This window comes from Bubalus kerabau, chromosome 2 (assembly GCF_029407905.1).
Source record: "Bubalus kerabau isolate K-KA32 ecotype Philippines breed swamp buffalo chromosome 2, PCC_UOA_SB_1v2, whole genome shotgun sequence".
In the NCBI taxonomy this organism is placed as follows: domain Eukaryota; kingdom Metazoa; phylum Chordata; class Mammalia; order Artiodactyla; family Bovidae; genus Bubalus; species Bubalus kerabau.
Window position 1 is genome coordinate 82,484,618 of NC_073625.1, and position 26,979 is coordinate 82,511,596.

At 36.1% G+C, this 26,979-nt stretch overlaps 2 protein-coding genes across 8 annotated transcripts in view; one reads left to right on the top strand and one right to left on the bottom strand.

Annotated features, from left to right (window-relative positions):
* The window catches only part of CGGBP1 (CGG triplet repeat binding protein 1), a 101,226-nt gene that overhangs the window by 43,551 nt on the left and 30,696 nt on the right, over positions 1-26,979 (bottom strand). The window lies entirely within an intron of this gene.
* ZNF654 (zinc finger protein 654) overlaps positions 1-26,979 on the top strand; it is an 84,831-nt gene that overhangs the window by 36,417 nt on the left and 21,435 nt on the right. For all 7 annotated transcript variants that reach the window (XM_055567845.1, XM_055567842.1, XM_055567843.1 and 4 more), the window contains one exon: positions 13,472-13,553. In XM_055567845.1, coding sequence (XP_055423820.1) covers positions 13,472-13,553 — 82 coding nt within the window. The remainder of the gene's footprint in view (positions 1-13,471; positions 13,554-26,979) is intronic.

Sequence of the window (26,979 nt, forward strand, 5' to 3'; positions counted from 1 at the left end):
AGATTACTTATAATATATAGTACAATGTAAATGCTATGTAGATCATTGTAAATACAGAGTAAAAGCTGTGTAAATCACTGCTGCTGCTACGTTGCTTCAGTCATGTCCGACTCTGTGCGACCACATAAACAGCAGCCCACCAGGCTTCACCGTCCCTGGGATTCTCCAGGCAAGAGCACTGGAATGGGTTGCTAGTGTTCAGCAAATTCAAGTTTTGCTTTTTGGAACCTTCTGGAATTTCCCTTCCCTTCCAATATTTTCCATATGTGGTAGACTGAATCCATGGATGTGTTGTGTGTGTTGTACCTATGGATATGGAGGGCTGTATGTACTATGAAGAATTATACCCCAATAAATTGAACAACTGAAGAAATGGATAAATTCTTATCATCATCATAGTGCCTACTAAGAGTAAATCATGAAGAAATAGAAAATCTGAACAGTACAGTTACCAGTAAGATTGAATCAGTAATTCAGAACCTCTCAACAGACACAAATTCAGGACCAGACAGCCTTACTGGGAAACTCTACCAAACATTCAAACAATTAATAAAAATCTTTCTCAAACTCACCCAAAAACAGAAGAGAAGTGGACATTTCCAGACTCATTTTATGAGGCCAACATTACCTTAGTATCAAAACCAGACAAGGATATCATGAAAGAAAATTACAGGTCAATGTCCAGTGAAAACAGATGTATAAATCCTCAATCAGATATTAGCAACAATACATTAATTGTTGCAACAGTACATTAAAATTTTGACAGAAATAGAACTAACCATTCCTAAAATTTGTATGGAACCACAAAAGATCCCAAATAGGCAAGGCAACTTGAGAAGGAAAAAGCTGAAGGCATCATACTTCCTAATTTCAAACTACAGTTGACCCTTGAACAACGAGGAAGTTAGGGGCACCAACTCTCCCATCCACTGTGCAGTGAAAAGTAACTTTACCATCAGCCCTTGCATTTGAAGTTCCACATCCACAGATTTCAACCAACCAAAGATTGTGTAGTGCTATAGTATGTATTTAGGGGAGAAAAATCCAGGTATAAGTGGACCTGTGCAGTTCAAGGATTGTTCAAGGGTCAACTGTATGTTACAAAATTATAGTAATCAAAACAGTATGGTATGGACATAAAATCAGACATATAGTCATCGAACAGGATAGAGAGCTCAGAATTAATCAACACATATATAGTCAATTAATGTATAACACAGGAGCCAAGAGCATACAGTGGGGATTGGAGAGTCTCTTTAGTAAATGGTTTTTGGAAAACTGGACAGCAAAATGCAAAAGAATAAAACTGGACCATACACAAAAATCAACCAACAGTGGATTAAAGAATCAAATGCAAGACCTGAAACTATCAAACTAGAAGAAAACATAAGTCGTAAGTTTTTTTATGTTCTTCTTAGTGATAATTTTGTTTTGATTTGACACCAAAAGCAAATGAAACAAAAGGAAAAATCAACATGTGGGACTGTGTCAAACTAAAAAGTTCCTTCACAGCAAAGGTAACCATCAATAAAATGAAAAGCAACTTTATTGAATGAGAGAAAATATTTGCAAATTATATGTCTGATAAGGGGTTGTTATGCAAAATATAAAAGTATAAAGAATGCATACAACATCAAAAAAGAATAATCAGATTAAAATAAAATGGGCAGATAAGAATAGATAGTTTTGCAAAGAAGACATGAAGATGGCCAGCAGGTATATGAAAATGTGTTCAACATCACTAATCATCAAGGAAATGCAAATCAAAACCACAATGAGATATCACCTCACATTTGTTAGAGTGGCTATTATCAAAAAGACAAGAAGTAATAAGCATTGCAAGGATGAGGAGAAAAGGGAATCCTTGTGCACTGTTTTGGGGAATGTAAATTGGTACCAGCACTATGGAAAGCACTACTATGGAAGCTCCTCAAAAAGTTAAAAAACTACCACATGGTATAGCAATTCCATTTCTGGGTATTAATATGAAAGAAACAAAAATATTAGCTCAAAAAGATATCATCACCCCTATGTTCATTGCTGTATTATTTGCAGTAGCCAAGATATGAAAGCAACCTAAATGTCCATCAGTACAGGAAAGCATAAAGAGATGTGATATGTATGTATATGTGTATTCATATGTCTATAAACACTAACTCATCAGCCATAAAAAAGAATGCAGTTTTGCCATTTGTGACAATATGTGTAGACTTTGAGGGTATTATGCTAAGTGATGTAAGTCACACAAACATCATAATGATTTCAGTTGTGGAATCTAAAACAAAACTGAACTCATAGATAGAGAACAGATTGGTGGTTGCCATAGGTGGGGGTTGAGGGTAGGCCAAATGGGTAAAGATGGTTAAGAGGTACAAACTCCAGTTATAAACAGGTCATTGGATGTATGTATAGCTTGGTTACTAGCTAATATTTTATTATAAATTTGTAAGATGCTAAGAGAGTGGATCTTACAAGTTCTTACCATAGGGAAAAAACATTGTGGCTATATGTGGTGATGGACGTTAAGCTAGACTGTTGAGGTGATCATTTTGTAATATATGCAAGTATTGAATTATCATATTATATACCTGAAACTAATATAATGTTATATGTAAAATTATATCTAAATTTAAAAAAATTCCAGAATGAACACACCAAGACACACATATTTTTAAAATATTTCATAAAAACAAATTTGTGACTCATCTTGGCTGTATCTTATTGGTTATATTTTTCTTAAGCCATTGACTTTTGAAAAAGTTTTCCATTCTAATTTTGGAACTGGGAGGATGGAATATAATTTCCTGCTGGTGATATAGGGAATAATCACAAGTAAATTTATTTTTGTCTCCTGTCTTCTTTTTGATTAAGATAGATTTATATTGTTGTTTAGTCGCTCAGACGTGTCCTACTCTTTTGCAATCCCATGGACTGTAGCCTGCCAGACTCCTCTGTCCATGGGATTTCTCAGGCAAGAAGACTGGAGTGGGTTGCCATTTTATTCTCCAAAGATAGGTTTAGCAGGTGTAAGATTTATAGTTTATTTAAATCAAGATCTAATTAGGGAAATATTAATCATGCTAGATAATTCAGTAGAGGGAATTTGATTTAATTTATAGAACCAGTTTCATAGTTGTTGCAAGATCTGAGAGAATAGACCACAGAGAGGAGGAACCTAGACTTAGCAACTAGTAGTTAAGTTGCTGTTTCCCTGGAAATAGAAGGACAGAGGAACAAAAGATGGAATGCTAGAACTCAGAGACTGGAGATGGTTGATGAGAGGAAGATGTATTGACCTTTGTGAGAGGAGACCTTGGAAGAGATATAATTACTGCTAACTAGGACCCAGAAGAAGAAGAGCAGGGGGAAAAGACCTTACTGCTGCTCCCTTCCTCCTTCAATTTTCTACCACTGCCTCCTTGGTCAAACCTAATCATTAAGCATTTGCCTTCTGCATAACTGACAGAGACGTCTGGGGTTTTTACTCTCCTCAGTTTAGGTAATAAAAATGTATTGAGAAGTCCTGGGATGGTGGTTATTGCCTCCTAACCTTGAGGGAGGAACTCCCACTGTAGGAAGTCACTGAAAAATAACATGCTGTTCCAACACTTCAGGCCACCACAGTGAGAAGGAAAGTCATTCCTCTGAAAATGGGTCAGTCTTCATTTATCCAAGAAGGGTGGAGAAGACTAGAGCAGAGAGGACCATCACTTGAACTGGGGACAGGGTGGGGTTTGCTGGACCCCAAGCTGACTCCTCAAACACCAAGGAAGGGAGAGATTTGTTTCTTCTCCAGCAGCAAACTCCTCTTACCCTTTATAAAGCTTCCCTGGGTGAAGCTTTCATCCTGTAGGTTCATCACAATGTTGTCAGCATTCAAACAGATATGATACTGTGGTGTGGTGGTGTGCTGATTGTCATGGAGATGAAAGACCTCTGTTTTTGAAAGGTATTTCCACTGCTTTTATATTTGATTGATAGGATTTTTTACCTTAGTACTTTAAAAGGTGTCTATCCATTGTTTTCTGGCTTGTGTGATTCATTTTTTTTTTTTTTTTTCCTGATGAAAAGTCTGGCATCCTTATTTTTGTTTCCCTGTATATAATGCACCCTTTGGGGGAGCTGTTTTTAAGATTTTCTTTGTATCATTTTTTAAGTTTTGAGTAGGTCGTATAATACATGTTTGTGGTTCAAAATTCAAGAAGTATGGTGAACACACAAAGAGATATCGTTCAATTTATATTCTTCAATTTTGTTTATGGTGAAAACGTCCTCTAGTTTCCACTTCCATACGCAATCAATGTAATCATTGTCTTGGGTTTCCTTCCAGAGATATTTTATGCATATACAAAAAAAATCATGTTTCCTTTTCCTCCATTTTACAAAAATGCTAAAAGGTGCTATAGTATGCACCCTTTCTTCATTGGATATCTTTTCCCGTTATAGAGGACTATCATCAGTCATTAAAATGATTGTAGAGTATTTAAATGTTATGGAAATGTAAAAGTTTTAACTAACTGGTACTCTGTTAATTAGTGTTTAGATTTTGTTCTGATCTATTGCTATCAAGAACCCTTTATCAGCAACCCCTTAATTAATTGCCATGTATGAATGGCCCTAGGAATATATACAGGCATATTTTGTTTTGTTGTATTTTGCTTCATTTGATTCATATGTAACTATTGTTTTACAAATTGAAGGTTTCTGGCAACCTTGCATTGAGCAGGTCTGTTAGTGCTCAACAGAATTTGCTCATTTCCTGTCTCTTTGTCTTATTTTGGTAATTATCACAGTGTTTCACACTTTTTCATTATTATTATATTTGTTGTTATCATCTGTAATCAGTGATCTTTGATGTTACTGGTACAGCTCACTGAGGACTCACATGATGGTTAGCACTGTTTAGCAATAAAGTGTTTTTAAATTAAGCTATATGCATTTTTATGCATAATATTGTTGTACACTTAATGGACTGCATATTATAGTGTAAACATAAATTTTATGTGCACTGGGAAACCAAAAAAATAAATTCATGTGTCTTGCTTTATTGCAATGTTTGCCTTATTGTGGTGATATGGACCTGAATCTGAAATATCTGACTTCAAGGATTTTTGCATATTGTACAGGTATCCTGGGAGTAGAATTGCTGGATCAGAGTATGTTAGGTTTATCATTTTGATAGTTAGTGCCAAATTTTCTCTGTTTAAGTTAAGCCAAAATATAATATTACCAGCCATATAAGATGGGACCTATTTCCCTACATCTCTGTTAATGTGGCATTTTATAAATTTTTAAGATTATAACAATTCAAACCTACACAGAATTAAAAGGAAGAGTATAATGAATTGCCCATCACCAGCTTTAATAATTATGAATATATCATCAGCCTTCTTTTATGTCTACCTCTGCACTCCTTACCCATTGCTAGTTATCTCTTTTATACCTTTATTGAGGCATAATTTCCACTAAGTTCTTGCAATTTAAGTATTATTAATCGATTCCTGGGTTGGGAAGATTCCCCTGGAGAAGGAAATGGCAGACTACTCCAGTATTCTTACCTGGGAAATACTATGGACAGAGGAGCTTGGCAGGCTACAGTCCATGAGGTCGCAAAAGAATAAGATATGATTTAACGACTAAACAACAACAGCAAATGATTTACAGTAAATTTGTAAAGCTGTGCAGCCATTACTACAATCCAGTATTACTATGATTCTCCACCCCTAAAATATCCCTCTTGCACATTTTCGAACAATCCTTAGTCTCTCCCCAGCCCAAGGAACATCTGATTTCTATCTTAATATTATAGCTGCTATACCTAGACATTCCATGTAAATAATATGTCATAACATGTAGGCTTTTACATATGAGTGCTTTCATTTAGAATAACGTTTTTGAAGTTCATGTTTTAGCACATCAGTAGGTCATTCATTTTTGTGCTGGATAGTAATCCATTTTATAGATACAGTACATTTTGTTTTTAAAATCTAGAAACTGATGGATATTTGGACTGTTTGCAGTTTTTTGGCTATGAACATTTGTTACAAGTGGACAAATGTTTTTATTTTCTTTGACTAGATATTTAGGAATGGAATTGCAGTATCCTATGATAGTGTTGTGGGCTTCCCTGATGGCTCAGTTGGTAAAGAATCTGCCTGCAATGCAGGCGACCCCGGTTCTATTCCTGGGTCAGGAAGATCCCCTGGAGAAAGGGATAGGCTACCCAGTCCAGCTATTCTTGGGCTTCCCCTGTGGCTCAGCTGGTAAAGAATCCTCCTGCAATGTGGAAGACCTGGGTTTGATCCCTGGGTTGGGAAGATGCTCTGGAGAGGGAAAGGCTACCCACTCTGGTATTCGGGCCTAAAGAATTCCACGGACTGTATAGTCGATGGGGCTGCAGAGAGTCGGACACAACTGATCGACTTTTACTTTCTTGATAGTGTTAGTCACTCAGTCGTCCAACTCTTTGCGACTCCATACAAGAAGAGCCTGGTGGGCTCCTCTGTGAAATTCTCAGGCAGGAATACTGGAGTGGGTTACCATTCCCTTCTCCAGGGGATCTTACTACCTCAAGGATCGAACCCAGGTCTTTTGCATTGCAGACCGTCTTTATGTTTAACATAGAACTGCCAAACTCTTTCTAAAGTGACTATGCCTTTAAAATTCTAACCAGCTATCTATAAGGGTATCAGTGTCTCCGCATGTTCACTGACAAACTTACTATTTGTCTTTTTCATGATAGCTATTCTAGTAGTTGCCTAGTGGTATCTCAGTTTTGGTGGATTTCCTCAGTGCTATTGATGGTAGATCTTTTCATGTACCTTTCTTCGGTGCCTATCTTCTTTAGTAAAATGTGTATTCTAATCTTTTGCCCATTTTAAAATTGGATTGTTTACTTTATTTGAGTTTTAAGGGTTCTTTATACTAGTTATACATTCTTTATCAGATATGTGATTTGTAAATACTTTTCCCTATACTGTGGCTTACCTTTTCATTTTCTTATTGCTGTCTTTTGATCTTTTGAAGTTTATTACTGGTTTTAAGAAATTTGATTGTAATTTTACACAGTAGTTTCTCTCACATTTATTACTATTAAGCTTCTTGGAAGTTTGGGTTTGTACTTTTCCCCAAATTTGTAAAATTCCTTTGAGAATTTTTTTAGAAACAACCATTATGTTTTCTTAAAGGACACCACTTGAAGGAAATCCACAGTTGACTCACATGCTACTGACTGTTCTGTTCATTTTTTTCAGTCTTTGTGTGTGTGTTGACACTGTCTTCTGCAGTCCAATCTGACATTAATCCCATACAATGTATCTTCCATCTCAGACATTGTATTTTTTTATTTATAAAAGTTTCAGTTGGGTCTTATGTGTTCTGTTTCTCTGCTTAACATGATTATTCTTTACCTCAGGAGTTGGCAGACTGTGGCCCATGGGGTCAAATGCTGTCCATAGCTGTTTCTGTTTTCTTTTTTAATATGGCTCCCAAGCTAAGACATACTATATTTTTAAACAATGGTATTAAAAAAAAAAATGTGACATTGGTGGCAGTGGGGACGGGGAAGGGGCGAGGAAAAAAAAATGGGAGAGAGACCTTAATGTGGCTCAGAAAGCCTAAAGTATTATCTGACAACCCAGGCTCCACCTTCAGCACAATATGACAGTGGAGGAATTGGAAGCCAGTGGTGCACTGAAGGTCATGATAGCAACAGCCCACATGGTAGCAATAACAAGCCCACTTAACTCATGACTAGATTTATTTAAATGGCCCACAATAAAGGCTAGCAGAAGAAACGGCATTTTCCAGGCACCAGTTTTATTAGTATCTGTCTTTACTTTCACAATCATGAAGTCTAGCTTTCAGCCAAGAATTATGGACACATGAAAAAGAAAAAGAAAAAATAATGCACTATCAAGGGACAAAGCAGGTTGTAGAATCAAATTCACATATAAAGATCTAGTGGTAAAAATGGATAACATGGTTTAAATATATTGAGAATTTCACCAAAGAGCTAGGATGCTTTAAGAAAGATTCAAATGAAAATGCTGGAAATAAAAAATACAATAACAGATGAAGAATGCCTCTGATGGGCTCATCATAGAGTTGGCACAATACAGTTAAGGAAAGAATAAATGAAATCAAGTGTAGGTCAAAAGAAATTACCTAAACTAAATGTCAAGCAGAAAAAAAGAAAATAGAACAGAGGGTCTAAGAACTTTAAGAAAATATGAACCTGTATAACATAAGTTTGTTAGAATCCCAGAAAGAGAAGCAAAATGAGGCAGAAGAAATACAAGACAGTAGCCGTGAATTTTTTCAAATATACTGAAAGACATTAAACCATAGATCTAAAAATCTCAGAACAAAGAACAACAAACAGAATAATTTTAAACTCTCTCTCAGCCTGCCACCTATATCACCTAGATGCATCACATTTAAACTCGGAAAATCACAGAAAAAATCTTGAAGCCCACCAAAGAAAAAAGACATTACCTAATTTAGAATACCACTGCAGACATCTCAGAATTTGTGTAAGCCAGAACATAGTCAAGTGACATCTCTAAAGTACTGCAGGAACAAGTCTTTCAACTATTAATTCTTGAGGGAGAAATAAAGATGTTTTCAGGGAAGCAAAAGCTGAAAGATTTTATTCCCAGAAGATGTGAACTACAAAATGATGTAGCACAAGTATGATGCCAGACAGAAAATTTCATCAGTATTCTTATGCTGCTCCTGACTTCTGAATCATGATTAAGAAAATGTTCTCTATAACCAAGTTGTATGTGATTATTTCCGATATTTGTATTAATTTTTTGATCCGTTTTGAATTTTTTCTTATGTTTGGAAGTTGGAGTGAAGCAATTTTGTCTTTTAATACTGGGCTATCTGATATGAAGCCAACATTTTCCCTGATTTGAGATGCTGCTTCTGTCACATATTCACTTCTCCCATGCAGCTGTCCTATTTTTGGATTTTCCATTAAATTTCATTAGGCTGTTTGTTAACATGCCAATATAATGCCAGTTCAATTATAAAGGTTTCAAATGTTTTAATATTTCAAAATGTTTTCATATTGGCTAGTTGCTTTTCGTTGCTCATGCTATTTCATGGTTTTCATGGATATTAGTTTTGTAATCAACTTTCTACTTTCAGGTATACTAATATATGAATTACAAGAACTTAGTACTGAAGTATATATTTTATATGCTTTTTATCTTCCTTTAGCTCAAGAGCACTAGAACACACAGACTGAAACTTCTCATTCCAGTTTTAATGCTATTGATGTTTTATATTTTTACTATGATTTTTAAAAGCCCAGATGAAATTATTATTATTGCTTCATGCTATCAGATTTTTTAGTCATTATATGCTTATTAATTTGCATTAGTGAATTAACATCTGCTTCCCTCATGGCTCAAGCAGTAAAGAATCCACCTGCCAATGCAGGAGGCACAGAAAACGCTAGTAGCTAGTTTGATACCTGGGTCCAGAAGATCCCCTGGAGAAGGAGATGGCAACCCATTCCACTATCCTTGCCTGGGAAGTCCTATGGACAGAGGAGCCTGGTGGGCTATACTCCATGAGGGCGCAAAAGAGTTGGACAAAACTGAGCACACACACACCTTACTAATTTGCATCTTAGACTCTTCTTGCTCATTTAATTTCCCATGTCTTTTAAATAGTCTTTATTTTTTTCTGGTTGTTTATACATTGTTCTTTGGCGTTTTATAAATACTATGATTAGGTAGGTATAGATTAATCATTATGGAAATTTCTTGGGCTTTCTAGATCTGATATCTTTTATCAGTTATAAAAAATTCTTACTTAGTTTTTGTCTTAGCTTCATTCCCTCTCTCTCTCTCTTTTTGTGGAAGTATGATTAGTCATGTTAGAATTGTACACTCCATTCCTCATGTCTTTAACCCTTGTGTGTGTTTTCCATTTCTTTGTCTCTCTGTATTGCACTTTATTTTTTTTTACAGATCTTTCAGTATACTAGTTTTACTAGTTTTTTTCTTCACCTGTGTCTAACCTGCAGTTAAATGTGTTCATTGACTTTTAATTTTGTTGATTTTATTTCTGTAAGTTTTTGATTGCTATTATCTTTTTTTATAATTTTTAATATTTCTTTATTCTTTAAACATGGAGTAGGAAATGGTAATTCACTCCAGTATAATCCCATGGACAGAGGAACCTGGTGGGCTACAGTCCATGGGGTTGCAAAGAGTCAGACATGACTTAGTGACTGAATAATATTCCTTCAACTATATTATCCTCATTTTATATTCTAGATCTGGCTTAAATATATAAAGTCTTTGTGGATTTTCTTTTGCTTATGGTGTTGTCTTTCCTTATATAGGCTATGATTTTTATTGACATCATCATTATTACTAATATTTACAAATACTACAATATTTACAAATTGTGAATTTGTATTTTCTTGGAATAAATTTATTTGTAAAAATTGAAGCCTGGGTTTGAAGTGGATATTTAGAAAGGATTTACATTTGTTTCAACCAGAGACCTGGAGATACTACTAGCACAGGACCAATCTTAGCTAAAGTCTTAGCCCGAGAATTTTTGGACCATCTACAGAATATGAATTCAGGTGAAAACCTATATGAGAGGATTTTAAAATCAGTCTTTTTTTTTTCCTTTTCCTGTGTAATTCAGTGTGCAAGCAGGCAGTTTTCCTTACAGGCTTAGAAATGTGATGAAACTGATCGGAGGAGCCTATTAGTATAACTTTTAACTTTTAGTCAAGGCAAAAGCCAGCTGTTTTAGCCAGCATTTTACTTATTTTCAGAGGATGAATCACCAAAAGTGGTGATTCATAATATAGAAAAAATAATGTACAGTTTCTTTATCTGTACATATTTGAAAAAAAAAAAAATACAGACCTTTTCTTTCCTCAGTAAAGACATTACTGAAGAAATTGTTTTGAAGATAAATGCATTCAAATGGTTGAGTATGACTAAATGCTCTCTGTTAAGCTTAAGTAGCATTTAAGTTGAGATATCTATATGATCAAAGATTTAGAATTATCATAGAAGAAATTGTTAAAAATTGAGAGTTTATAACATTCTATTCTATTCTTCTTTAATTCATGTAGAATAGACCTAATTTTATTTGGCTTAAATTGGTAAGTGGATTTCTTGTATTTGGGTAGTTAAGCATTATAATTTAGTGGAATTTTCTTGTGGTACATAAATGCAGAAATCCACATTCTTGTATTTCACTGTGAAAATTACTTAATCTGCTTCAGAGACCCAGAAACGAAAAGTAAATCTGGTCATAATTATCACAGTCTATTATTGTGTGCCTGTGTATTTTAGGAAGTACCTTATTACCCCTTGTAGTATATGTGAAAATATGATCTGAATTCTAAGACCAGAATATAGTTTGTTTCATAAATGGGGACTCTAGTGGTATTCTAGTTATTTAAGCTTACATAGATAATAGGAATATACTGTTTGATAAAAGTAAAAATGACTATAAAAGGTATGCTGCTGCTTAGTTGCTTCAGTCGTGTCTGACTCTGTGCGACCCCATGGACTGCAGCCTACCAGGCTTCTCCGTCCATGGGATTCTCCAGGCAAGAACACTGGAGTGGGTTGCCATTTCCTCCTCCAATGCATGGAAGTGAAAAGTGAAAGTGAAGTCACTCAGTCGTGCCCGACTCTAGCAACCCCATGGTCTGCAACCTACCAGGCTCCTCCTTCCGTGGGATTTTCTATGCAAAAGTACTGGAGTGGGGTGCCATTGCCTTCTCTGATAAAAGGTATAATTTTTTTAATTAAAAAGGCATGCCATCTATAATATACTCATCCCACTGCAAATAATTTGTTTTTATATAATTAACTTTATTTAGGTATTTCTAATTTGAATAATTATTTAAGTTTAGTTAAATGAACTGTAGGTAACCTATAATTAGGACTAGTACTAATTATAATTGGCTAATGTATAGACAGTTACATATTAAGCATTATACTAAATATATAGTTTATCTAAATATTAAGCATTATATGAAACACATTCAACATTTCCAGTATTACATTATACAGTAATACATTTTTGAAGAAAAACATTTTGATGAATTTTTTTAGATATCTTAAAAATCTTCATAATTTAAGTAAGGAAAAATTGGTGTCTTATATTTCAACAAAACTGACATATGCACAGCTGGGAAAAACTCATCTGTGAAGACTTTAGGTTTCCTCTTAGATTGTTGAAGGAAACTTTGATGGCAATATTAATAATAAAAATAGTTCTGTATTATTAGCAAGCACCTATATAGCATTGCCAGGGATTGTTTTAAGTGCTTTACAAGAGATAGCTATTATTATTGTTCCTGTTTTATAAATAAAGAAACTGAGACACAGAGATACTAAGTGACTTGCTCAGGGTCACATATAAAGGAAATAGTGGAGCTGAGATTGAAACCCAGTGTTGGCTCTAGACCAGGGTTGAGTAAAGGGCCAGATAGCAAATATTTTTAGGCTTAACTAGTAAGGTCTAGTTGCAGCTACTCAGTTTTTTTATCTGGTGTGAACACAGCCATAGTCAATATGTAAATATATGGGTGTGGCTCTGTTTGAACAATAATGTAGTTACTGACAATGATATTTAAATTTCATGTAATTTTTACCTGTTAGGAAATACTATTCTCTTGCCCCCCGCCTTTTTTTTTTTTTTTGGTTTTTAACAATTTAAAATTTAAGTGTTCTTGTCTCATGTATTATGAAAAATAAAAAACAAAAACAGTAGTTTTCCAGCTCTGCTCTAGACTACTCTATATTTTGGGGAGTCCTACCTTGTTCTAGGGCTTCCCTGGTGCCTCATATGGTAAAGAATCTTCTTGCAATGCGGGAGACCTGGGTTTGATCCCTGGGTTGGAAATATCTGCTGGAGAAGGGCATGGCAACCTATTCTAGTATTCTTGTCTGGAGAATTCCATGGACAGAAGAGCCTGGAGGGCTACAGTCCATGGGGTCACAAAGAATTGGATACAATTGAGTGACTAACACTACTCCTACTACTAGACTCAAGTAATTCTATTGATATAGAACTTCAGTATATTTCTTTTTATTATAATTTTACCAAAAACATAACATGAATCCTAAATGATTAATGGGCTTCCCTTGTAGCTCAACTGGTAAAGAATCTGCCTGCAGTGCCGGAGAGACCTGGATTCAATCCCTGGGTTGGGAAGATCCCCTAGAGAAGGGAAAAGTTATCCACTCCAGTATTCTGGCCTGGAGAATTCCATAGACTATATGTAGTCCATGGGATTGCAGAGAGGCGTACACGACTGAGTGACTTTAACTTCACTTTACTTCAAATGATTAATAGTTTTTCAAAGCCAACTATTTTAAAACTAAATATCTGATATTATGTAACTGTTATTTCTTGATAGTCTTTAAATTGGGGCAAAAAAAAAATCAATCCATTCGCTTATTCTTTCTAGGAGTTTCTTTGAGTTGCTGCTGTTCTTTGGAAGAGATGAATTTTATGAAGAGCCCTTAAAGGATATTCTTGGATCATTCCAGGTAAAACAGTTTATTTATTTCATTTTAATCTACCTTTGAAACAGGCCCTTTTGCTCCACCTGAAAATAGTATATTGATTATTTATTGATTATAAGCTTCTAGATTTCCTAATGTGACAATGCTTAAGATTCTGTTACATTAGCAGAAAAGAAAGTTCTTAAAATAACTTTTAGCTGTACTTCTAAGCAGTTCATACATTAGATTTTAATTCCTTATTTGCTAGACTGGAGCCTGCTGCCACCACCCCCTGTAGCTTCCCAAGCACATCCTTTTATTGCTAGCATGCTTTTTATTGCTAAAGGCTTTCATTGCAAAACCCCATGCATAGCCCTTAGCCATAGAAAAAGCACTCTTTTTGCCTAGACTAGAAGCAGGTTGTCTGTCCCCATGCCACTTTTTCCCTTGGCTATTTTCTGATATTCTCATCTATTTCCTTAATAGCCTTCCCAAGAGAGGAGGCAGGGTTTTTTTTTCTTTTTCTTTTTGCATACACTTTATGAATGAAGAATAAATCTAGAAGGGAATGACTAAAGATCTAAGACCTCACCTGTAGATACAAGATCATTTGATGTTTTTTTTTTTACCATTTTGTTGGGAAGCAATATATAGTACTGTGGCTCACTAATGTGTCCTTGGCAGTATCTCATTGCCCTTTTTAGGGGTGGAATAAAGGAAGATGTGGGGCTTCCCAGGTGGCGCAGTGGTAAAGAATCCTCCTGCTAATGCAGGAGACATAGGTTTGATGCCTGAGTCGGGAAAATCCCCTGGAGAAGGAAATGGCAAGCCACTCCAGTATTCTTGCCTGGGAAATCCAATGGACAGAGAAGCCTGGTGGGCTACAGCCCATGGGGTTGCAGAGTCGGACCCAACTGAGTGACTGAGCACACACACGTAAAGGAAGATGGACTTTGAGCTCCCCCTAGGGGTATAACTGTTGAGACAACAGACTGCATTCTACATTGAGGAAGGAAATCATCAGAGTCACAGAGAAGTTGTGCAGTGCTTTCTCTTCCCTATAATTTGTATTTCATGTTTACTTGAAGAGTTTAAGGTTGAATTAAAACAGATTTTTATGATTGATCATTCTGGTACATAAATAAAATAGGAAGTGAAGTGAAAGTCGCTCAGTTGTGTCCGACTCTTTGTGACCCCATTGACATATAGTCCATGGAATTCTCCAGGCCCGAATACTGGAGTGGGTAGCCTTTCCCTTCTCCAGAGGATCTTCCCAACCCAGGGATCAAACCCAGGTCTCCCACATTGCAGGTGAATTCTTTACCAGCTGAACCACCAGGGAAGCCCAAGAATACTAGAGTGGGTAGCCTTTCCCTCCTCCAGCAGGTCTTCCCGACCCAGGAATTGAACCAGGGTCTCCTGCATTGCAGGCAGATTCTTTACCAACTGAGCTATCAGGGAAGTCCTAAAATAGGAAAACTATAAGCAAACTTAATTGGCTAAAGTACATCTAAAACTTCTTCACACTCAGAATCTGACTCTAGAATTGCTTCTCCTCGCCAGTCATCAGTGTCTGTTTTTCTACACTATTTTGTCTTCAGTGGCATCGAAAGTGTTGGTGATGTAGCATTTCCTAAAATAGTTAATAAAAGAACTAAAAGTTATTTGTACTGGGTTTTTAAAAGCTTAAAATGACTTACAGTAAGTTCTGTTTAGTCACCTTTTGACTCCTGCTTCAGGGGTATTAAGTTAGATTAATTATCTATACCTATACCATTTGATATCCAAGAGTTAAAAGAGTGCTCTGCTAGTCTCTTGGGTTTTATTCTGAGTCACCAGTAAACCGTCTGGCAAGGTTTCATGCTGTCTTTGATGTCCTTGGGTTCAGAATGACAAGTACATCATGGTTACATTACTACATGGTTACATTACCAGGCTGACATGGATTCAGATAGTATTGTAAAACAATATGATCTTAGTGTTAAAAAAAATATGAAAAAAACACATCTTAGAATCAGTTACATTATATTGAACTTTCTATTGTATCCATCCTTACATTGAGCAAAAGAGGTAAAAATACCTGTTCTCATGGAAACTGCATTCTAACTAGAGTCTATATTCAGGTATTTTAAAATAATTTTCCATTCCATTTTTCCTTCGACACTTGTGTCCTTAGCAATCTATTCTTGAATTTTTGCTTCAGTAAATATTTATTTAGTTCCCACTGTGCGCTATGCACTAAGCTCTGGGAAAAAACCATAATAAGCAAAACCAGAAAAACCTTGCTATTGTGGGCTTTAATTCTAGTTTAGAGACAGAAAGACAAGAAGTCAAACCTTTGTAAATTGCAAGTATTTTAGAAAGTGACAAATGACTTCAGTGGGAAATACTGAAGTGTTTTTAGAGTTGATAAGAGACAGTATTTGACTTCTGTTTTAAATGTGTGAAATCATACTATTTGTGAAGGGTATATCCTTTTTTCGCTTTGTCAACAGAGTTTCCATTCAGTTATCTAAATAATTAATTACTCAATAGAGAGAGTTCCTCAACCTCAATAGGTTTGCACAGTTTTCTGTTTCCTCAACAAATTCTAAAACCCACCCCTTCTCCTGTTTGTTTTCAATCTCTGCATTTCTGCTACTTGTGATATTGTGGCCCACTCCTACTCTAAATTTTCCTAAGCCTCTAATTTCTGTTTCCTTGGAGAAATTTCACCTTTTGTACCCATTTTAGCTTTATCTGGAGAATAGTCTTCATTTTCTAACTGAACCGCTGCTGCTGGTGCTTCCCCAGCCATGTGCCCTAAGGGACTCAAGAAAGGACAATATGTAGTCCATCATGTATACTCCTTTAAAACCTCACATTTGTAAGCTTGTGAATTCTCCAGGCTTTAGACCAACCTTTGGTAATCCAATGACAAACCCAATGTCACCTTTTGAATTTTTTTTTTTAATACTTTCTACTAGTGCAAGCCCTAGTTCCCAAGTGGTACATTTCTATCCATCTTTCATACAGATTCATACCAGCTAAGATCATGCTCTTCTCTACAAGAAGTAGGACAAACACAGGTGCTCATACTTTAGTGTACATAAAGATCACATGGGAATTTTGTTAAAATCCAAGTTAATGATTCAGTAGTTCTGGGTTGGGACCTGAGAATCTGCATTTCTAACAAGCTATGAGGTGATGCTGATGGTGCTGGTCCCTAGATCACACTTTGAATTAGCAAGGGACTAACATTCTTGGCAGATTTGAGTTAATTGTTCATTCTCTTCCCCCACCCATTTCCTTCCCATTTCCCGACTTGCCACTCTGTCATCTTGGGCAAGTTACATAATTTCAGTGTCAGTTTCATTGTTTGTAAAGTGGAAACAGTAATTGTATTTGCTGTATAGGGTCCTCCGTTTGGCATTGTTCTTAGAAAAATGATCAGGTTTAAGGTCTAAGGAAGGCCTGTAGCCTGTCTGGTGAAGTATGTGAACTCATGAAGTCATATTATTAGGATTTCTGTTTTTCATGATGAAATCAAAACCTACCTCTTAAGCTTATTCTTTTCTTCTGTGAATTTCAGATTTCCTAAACCTTGAGTTGTTTAGGTAGAAATTACTTATTCTTCTTATCCATTGACTGTATTTTACTCTGTGCTTTATTCCAAGAGGAAACTTCATTCTTAGAGCCAGATGTTCCATATACAGATTGTCCCCAACTTACAGTGGTTCAACTTAGGATTTTTCAGCTTTACGATGGTGTGAAAGCGTACCATTTAGTAGAAAGTGTACTTCACATGTTGAAATTTGATCTCTTCCTGGCTAATGATATGCTGTATGGTGCTGTCTCATGATGCTGGGCAGTGGCAGCAGCTCCCAGTAGCTCCAATTAGCCATGCTATCATGAGAGTAGACAACAAGTACACTTAAAACCATTCTGTACCCAGACAGCCATTCTGTTTTTGACTTTCAGTATAATCAATAAATTACATGAGGTGTTCAACATTTTATTATAAAATAGGCTTTGTGATAGATGACTTTTCCCAACTATAAGCCCAGTAGAAGTGTTCTGAGCATTTTTAAGGCCGGCTTGGCTAAGCTATGATGTTTGGGAGGTTAGATGTATTAAATGCATTTTCGACTTATGGTATTTTCATCTTACGGTGGTTTATTAGGCCTTAACCCCATCGTAAGATGAGGAGGATCTGTGCTGGCTCCTAAAAGCTTGCTTTCTTGGAACTTGGCCTCTGGTAATTTTTCTTTACCTCAACATAAGAAGATGACACATTTCTTGTGTGATGCACCAACTTCATTATTATTATTTTTATTTTAATCTGTTCATTGGTGAGCTTTCCATAGGCTTGTAATTGAATTCATTACACTTGGTCTCCAAAATCTGTTAATTTATTTAAATAGACTCTCAATGAAATGACAAAAATAATGTAAAATTTGGAAAAAAATTCCTTGTGAATGCTATAAAATCGGCAGTTGGTTAACTGAATGTGATTAAATAGGGAAATGAGGGACAGAGATAAAAGAGAGAACCATCCAGTGCTATCCAGTAATATGTGGCTCCCCCCACCAGCTTGTAACAATAGAGGCCAGAGGAAATAGCAATAGTGGGTCATTTGGTATGTGGGCAATCTCATTCCGGTTGGTGCTTCCTGAAAATACACTAGGTATGCAGCAGAACCAACAGAACAGGAATTGTGATGTGACTGTTAAATCTACATTAAAAATGGCATGTATGGCTCTGCGTGAGAGCATTCCTTTCATTGAGAGAATGATGGTATGACCCAAACTAAATGCAGCCTGTCCCAGTACCCAGAGGTTAAGAATGTTTTCTGAATAGCTCAGCTGTACAGCTCCAGCTGTAGCTTCCTCATAGTTTACTGCCTCACAGGCCATTACTCTTAACAAATCATACTTAGAAACTTTTACCTTCTCTGTTTGGACTTGAAAAATTTGACAAAGACCTATTTATCCATTAGTAAAACAGCTCTCTGTTGTAAATACTCTAGGTAGAGATGAATGAAGAGACTAAATAACATGAATTACCATCAGTTACATGGTAAGATAAAAGGTGTTTTCTTTTTTTGTTTGTTTTTTAAGGATCAGTTATGTTCTTGCTGTGGTTGAGTCTCAAGTATCTTCTGTGAAACTGAAGTGAAATTTAAAAGAAAGGACAACCTCAAGGATGTATGGAAGTAAAATACTATATGGAGAGGAAACCACTAAATTAAAAGTGTAGTGAAGGCTATCAACAGCAGACTAGCTCTAAGAAAAACCAAACCAGTGAAGTAAATAATTTTTAAAAATTAATTTTCAATTCATGGTTACATACAGCCATATCTTATTACAGTCTTCGTTTTTAGGATTAAAAAAACTCCTACAGATGCAGGACTCACATAGAAAAACTAGGGTTCTCACAAAGGAAAGAATAAAATCAGGTCTTCAGTGAACTTCTTCATTGTAACAAATGGCAGAACAAATAATATCCTGAGTTTTTAAAGGGAAAAAGTATTATTTAATAATACAGATGGCAAGCCCTGTAGTTTATGAGAGAGGACAACAGAAATAAATAGTCCAGATACTTAGAAGACCAACCAGCTACATATCTTTTATCAGGAAAATGAAAGAAAGAAACCAGCTGATTTAGAAGTGATCAAAGCAAAGAATTTACACAGAGTGGTTATGGGAAAAAAAAATAGGACTGATCTGAAGAAACAAGTAAAAGTAAGCACACTATTGTTAATATGTTGTTATGAAAATCCTATTAATACCAGAAATGATTCTGAAAAAAGAAACTATAAATTTTGAATAAAAGTACACACACAATAATCAACAACTAAGATCTCAGATTATAGTACTGATTGGATGGAAGTAAGGAAAAGAGAGAGGAATCAAGTATATTCTTGGGCATTTAAGCTGAAGTAACCATGTATGTACTTAAGTGACTTCAGTCCTGTCCAGCTCTTTGCAACACTATGGACCACAGCCCACCAGGCTTCTCTGTCCATGGGATTCTCCAGGCAAGAATAATGGACTGGGTTGCCATTTCCTTTCAAATAACCACGTAGAGTAGTGCTATTCACTAACTGAGCATTGATCATATGGGGAAGAGGAAGATCTAGAAAGAAGATAAGTTCCATTCTAGACACAAGAGTTTTAAATATCTTTGGAATATCCAAGTACTAATGATACCCAAAAGCAGAGACATTACTTTACCAACAAAGGTCCATATAGTCAAAGCTGTGGTTTTTCCAGTAGTCATATATGGATGTGAGAGTTGAACCATAAGGCTAGTGCCAAAGAATTGATACTTTTGAACTGAGAAGACTCTTGAGAGTCCCCTGCACTGCAAGGAGATCAAACTAGTCAGTCCTAAAGGAAATAATAAGTCCTGAATATTCCTTGGAAGGACTGATGCGGAAGCTGAAGCTCCAGTGCTTTGGCCAGCTGATGCCAAGAGCCAACTCACTGGAAAAGACCCTGATCCTGAGAAAGAAGAAGGCAGGAGGAGACTGTGACAACAGAGGATGAGATGGTGGGATGGCATCGCTGACTCAATGGACATGAGTTTGAGCAAGCTCGGGAGTTCATGATGGACAGAGAAGCCTGGCATGCTGCAATCCATGGGATTGTAAAGAGTTGGACACAACTGAACAATTGAACTGAACTGAACTGAATGATGCCCAATTAATGGTAGATTTATGGGTTTTTATGTATATCTCCCTAATTTGTTTCAAGTCAAGATCATGTATCATTTTATTAATCAAGAGAAAAATAAATGTTATATAGATTTTTGTTCACTTGTTAATTTAGGAGGGGGGGGGGGAAGAGATTGACCCTGAAGTAGTCAACAAAACCCCAACCTGTAATCTAAAAGCATTACTGCTAGAGCTCTGTAGAGATGCAGGGTTCAATCCCAGGGTCAGTGAAGATCCCCTGGAGGAGGAAATGGCGACCCACTCTAGTATTCTTGTGTGAAGAATCACATGGACAGACGAGCCTCACAGGATACAGTCCACAGGATTATAAAGAGTCTGACACAACTGAGCGACTGAGCAGAGAAGTTGGTCTTAGTTAAGTTTTTTTTTTTCTTGGTACTCTACCCTATTTTTCCATCTGTTTGACCTTCTTTGTGTGAGTAGGGAAAGGAGGTGGGAGGAAATAGGGAACAAAAACTCACAAACAGGAGGAGGCCCAAGGCTATCTTACTGTAATAGCATCTTGAAGGGCAAAAAATAATCAGAAGTAAAAGAACCAGCCACAAGAGAGGAGTGTAAATAGCTTGTTATGTCCACCCTGTTTTACTGGGGCAAGTGTTGATCTCCCCTGAGAAGTTAGAGTGGCTTCACTGGTGGCTCAGATGGTAAAGCATCTACCTGCAGTGCAGGAGACCAGGGTTCAATCTCTGGGTTGGGAAGATCCCCTGGAGAAGGGAATGGCAACCCACTCGAGTATTCTTGCCTGGAGAATTCCATGAAAAGAGGAGCCTGGCAGGCTACAGTGCATGGGGTCACAAGGAGTCGGACATGACTGAGCAACTAACACACACACAAAAAGAAGTGAGAGTATATATTCATCATCTTCATAAGACCAGTGTGTCTCCCAGATTTTATTATTTTAGCTAATAGGAATAAGTTTAGAACTATTGACATTCCACTAAAACCTTCTCAAAACCTAGATCATGTCCCCTCCCTAGACTAATTGGAATAAATTTCCCAAAGATTTGGCAAATTTCTCATCTTGGTATTCAAAACTACCTTTGTAACTCTGGTTAAAAGGTTTTAAAATATAACTCCAAGCTAGGCTTCAACAGTACATGAACTGAGAAATTCCAGATGTATCAGCTGGATTTAGAAAAGGCAGAGGAACCAGAGATCAAATTGCCAACATCCGCTGGATTATAGAAAAAGCAAGAGAATTCCCGAAAAACATCTACTTACGCTTCATTGACTATGCTAAAGCCTTTGACTGTGTGGATCACAACAAACTGTGGAAAATTCTGAAAGAGATGGAAATACCAGACCACCTTACTTGCCTCCTAAGAAATCTGTATACAGGTCAAGAAGCAAGAGTTAAAACCGGACATGGAACAACAGACTGGTTCCAAATTGGGAAAGGAGTAGATCAAGGCTGCATATATAGTCACCCTGCTTATTTAACTTATATGCAGAGTACATCATGAGAAATACTGGGCTGGTGAAGCATAAGCTGAAATCAAGATTTCAGGGAGAAATATTAATAACCTCATAATTATTGAAGATGACACCAACCTTATGGCAGAAAGTGAAGAGGAACTAAAGAGCCTCTTGATGAAAGTGAAAGAGGAGAGTGTAAAAGCTGGCTTAAAACTCAGCACTCAGATAACTAAGATTATGGCATCCAGTCCTATCACTTCATGGTAAATAGATGGGAAAACAATGGAAACAGTGAGAGACTTTATTTTCTTGGGCTCCAAAATCACTGTGGACAGTGACTTCAGCCATAAAATTAAAAGACACTTTCTTCTTAAAAGAAAAGCTATGACAAACCTAGACAGTGTATTAAAAAGCAGAGACATTGCCGACAGAGGTCCATCTAGTCAAAGCTATGGTTTTTCCAGTAGTCATGTATGGATGTGAGACTGGACCATAAAGAAGGCTAAGCGCCCAAGAATTGATTCTTTCTCGAACCTTCTCTGTTGGAGAAGACCTCTGAGAGTCCTTTGGACTGCAAAGAGATCAAACCAGTCAATTCTAAAGGAAATCAACCCTGATTATTCATTGGAAGGCTTGATGCTGAAGCTCCAATATTTTGACCACCTGATGCAAAGAGCCAACTCATTGGAAAAGACTCTGATGCCAGGAAAGATTGAATGCAGGAGGAGAGAAGGGTATGACAGAGGACGAGATGTTTGGATGGCATCACTGACTCCATGCAATGGACATGAGTTTGAGCAAACTCTGGGAGATGGTGAAGGATAGGGAAGCCTGGCATGCTGCAGTCCATGGGATTGCAAACAGTCACAACTGAGCAACTGAACAACAAATATCAGCTTAAGAGCAGGACCTTCTGTGAGAAGCAGTTTCAAAATTGTGTTCCCATATTATCTGACCATATTAATACCTAAAGTAATATATATTTTCCCAGATAAAATATTTCTAAATAAATCATTAAACCAAAGACTTGAGAAATTTTATTCATTCATTCAACAATATTTATTGGAGCTTTAGTAACTTGTCAATTTGTAGCATAACCCATATTGTGACCTGTTCTCTTGACTGACCTATTCACGGAGTCATATTTTATATTTAGTTTGCCTAGGAACCTGTGCTCAAGTAAATCTTGCAGCTACCTTAATTCTGCTTCAGGGTCTGTCTTACAGGTTAGAACTGTAACAATAGCACTTCTCTGATGGCCATATCATTTCATTACTTATTTTAAATTATTGATAGTAGGGTAGGTTGTACTTTCATACTCAGATAACACACATAGAAATATATTTCTTTGTAATCTTCAGACTTTCTATGTAAAAATAATTTTGAACTAAATTAGAAGTAAATGTTTCTTAATAAGATATGCAGAAATTAAATTTTCTGTCTTTAAATTGAAAGTGCTGTGCTGTACTGTGCTTAGTTGCTCAGTCATTTCCTACTCTTTGTGACCCCATGGACTATAGCCTGCCAGGTTCCTCTGTTCATGAGGATCCTCCAGGCAAGAATACTGGAGTGGGTTGCCATACCCTCCTCCAAAGGATCTTCCCAACCCAGGGATCAAACCCAGGTCTCCCACACTGCAGGTGGATTCTTTACCATCTGAGCCACGAGGGAAGCCTGTTACGGCAACTACCAATTAATTCTGAAATCTGATTATACTCTGAATTGGTGGTTTTACTTTATTTATGATTGATTTCCCCTTCAGAAAAAAACTAAGTAACATTTATATTGTTACCTAAAAATTTTAAATGTAAAAAAATTTAATCAGGTTTATTAAATAGGAGACAATAACTCATTAATATTTTTATTTTTTCAAAAGCCCCAATAGTTCACTGCTGCTACTGCTAAGTTGCTTCAGTTGTGTCCGACTCTGTGCGACCCCAGAGATGGCAGCCCACCAGGCTCCGCCATCCCTGGGATTCTCCAGGCAAGAACACTGGAGTGGGCTGCCATTTCCTTCTCCGATGCATGAAAGTGAAAAGTGGAAGTGAAGTCTCACAGTCATGTCCGACTCTTTGCGACCCCATGACCTGCAGCCTACCAGGCTCCTCCATCCATGGAATTTTCTAGGCGAGAGTACTGGAGTGGGGTGCCATTGCCTTCTCCAAATAGTTCACTTATAAGTACATAATTTCTAGTTATTTTTAAAGTGAAATATGGATAATTTATATGCAATAGTGAATTTTTTATAATTTTAAGATGACAGTCACCTTAGAAATTTAATCTAATAATTCCTTGTTTTATAGATCAGAAACTTAAGCTCAAATGAGTTGAGGTTTATAGAATCCTATTCTCAACTCAGCCATCTTTCCAGTGTTCCCTAATCTAAATGATGCAACCATGTGTGTGCAATAATGTATGGGTCAAAAGAACAGGTTTAAAGAAATGTTTTTATTTATACTATCTTAAATGCTTCATAGTCTTAACATTTTAAAGCCTTTTCAAGACCACCCTAATGGGGAGAGAGAGAAATAAGAAACTTTACTGCGGCTATCTGAGTGATAGCAGATGAAGGCATCGACTAGAGTACAAACTGTAATAATGGCAAGGAAGAAGCAGACCAGGAGATGTTGAAGAAAACTGCCAAGCCATTAGGATCAATAGAAGAAGATGAGTTTTATAACTGATACCAAACACAAAAATAAATAAATAATACCTAAAACTAGGAATCCTTAGACTTCTGATATCATACCCATTCAGACTTTTTAAGTTTGAACATATATCTCCAATATGTGTATAGGTGTTATTTTATGTACATGTACAAATACTATAGTATTTGGAAATATTCCCTGTGGCTCAGATGGTAAAGAATCTACCTGCAATGTGGAAGACCCAGGTTCGATCCCTGGTCCTGAAGATCCCCTGGAGAAGTGAATGGCAACCCACTCCAGTATTCTTGTCTGGGGAATCCCGTGGAGAGAGGAGCCTGGTGGGCTACAGTCCATGGGGTTGCAAAGAGTGGGACACGACTGAGTGATGGACACTTTCACTTTCATTAATACTGTATGGGCTCCCAGGTGGCTCGGTGGTAAAAAGTCTGCCTGCCAATACAGGAAACATGGGTTTGATCCCTGGGTCGGGATGACCCCTTGGAAGAGGAAATTGCAACCCACCCCAAAGTTCTTGCCTAGGAAATCCCATGGACAGAGAAGCCTCATGGGCTACAATTCACGAGGTTGCAAAAGAGTTGGACATGACTTTACCAACTAAACAACAACTATTATAAAACATAAAAATATGTAGTAAAATAATATTTTAACAGTGTAAAACTTTAATGACACCAGTATGACTAAATGTGCTTTATTTTTAAAAAATTTTAAGTTCATATCGTCACTCCAAATCTTTGTTGTGACAAAACAAAGAACCGAGGAACATACACTCACATGACAATATTATTGAAAAATTTTTAATAAAAAATTTGCAATTTGCAATTTTTTTGCAATTTGACTAAATTTGAAAAATTTTTTTTTAATTTGCAATTTTTTTGCAATTTGACTAAATTTGACTAAATTTGTTGTTTCTGAAATCACTGTTTTCTTGAACAGTAACCATTTTTAAACAAATAAACTGAAAACTCATTAAAATGCTCCAAATGAAGCATGTTTTAAACAGAAAATTCTAATTACATTTTTTTAATGTCATAAATACAAGCATTATAGTTGGTATTGAATTGGGGCAACAACAGTCATGTAATGATGTAAATACATCCAAGCATCTATTTTAAATGATCATCTCCTAAGAACTTTCTTTTTCAGAGTAATAACTTTCTCACTGTATACTGTTCTTTCTATATTAGAAAACTCAGAATGCTAATTTTTTCAAAAACATCAGATAAATACTTCTCAGAAACCTATCACAGAGAAGAACAGCAAATTTGTGAGAACTGTCTTTTTGTAAAAGAAAACTGCATAACATCTTTGAATTTTACCCCTTTTGAAGTACTTTACCACAGCTAATGAAAATATAATAATAAAAGATATGATCATTCTCATTTCCAGGTGTTATAAATTATAAAGAGTTTGCTGTGTTTTAAAGTCTTTGGTTTTATAAATCAATCACATTGAATACCTTTTACATTTTTGCTCTGATCTGCTGCAATATCTTGCTTATGAATGAATTTGACGTGGTATTTTATACTTAATTCTGGAATCTGATTTCATTCAAAATAAGACATATTTCATAATGCTTCTGCTTTCACAGATTTCTATAAAATCCTAATTTGATTTTAAAAGTTATCTATTATTTAAGAATATGTCTTCTCTGGTATACTTTCCTTTTCTGACTGAAGAAACTTCTAACTACCTAGGAAGTAAGATGATGGCAACACCTACTCAGTAATGCATGGCCTTTCTCCTATATAATGAGTACCAGAAGAGTGGAGTTGTACAGATTTTCAGTACTGCTGGAGAATTATTATGGATTGAGGTAGCTAGTGGAGGCTTCTCAGTGGGAAGACAGGAGAAAGTTGTAGGGGAGAGTGGTAGGAGAAAAGGCATAGGCAAGGAAGTATGAGATAAGCTTAGGAGACATTAAAAACCAGGCTGGAGAAGCGGAGTCATGGTGTTCATTCATAGGTGAATGAGTTAGGTTGGTAAATTCAGAGGTCCTTAAATATGAAGTTTAAGTATTAAGAACTTTTATACTATGATAAACGAAAGGATTCAGATTAAGTTTGTGTAATGACCAGAACACTGACCTGCAGCTACACAGACATGCAAAGTGACAGCAAGTTTGTGAAAGAAAAGTCTTCTGGAACTAAACAGATTATAAAAGAAGAGTGAAGAAATTATGTTTTCTCTCTACTTTGGCAAAGACACAAGGCTGAATGTAAGTTTCCAAGGGAATTATATTTAGTACAATGCAGTGAGTAAATAAAGGATTAAGTTAATATATAGGTCCAAGTTAATATATAGGTTTTTAAATTAAATAAACCTCCTAAAAAATACAATATAAATATACTCTAGAAAAGATAAGTTGTAAATCTAGAGTGATTTAAGTATTTCCTTTTTCACTTGAGAGCTTTTAAATTGAAAACCATTCACCATACTATTTAAGGAAAAATGAGCCCAAAGATACTTAAAAACTTTTCTTTCATTCTGTGTCTTATTAAATAGACCAAAGTGAAATCTTTATTTCATCTCTATTTCCTATCCAGATTTACTTCCCCATAGAAGTGGTCTCCAAAACATGTTGTATTTGACTCAAGGAATGCATGCACCAAAAAACAAAACTTTCACTTAAATATAATTGTATCTTAGAAAATGAACTTAATCTAATTTA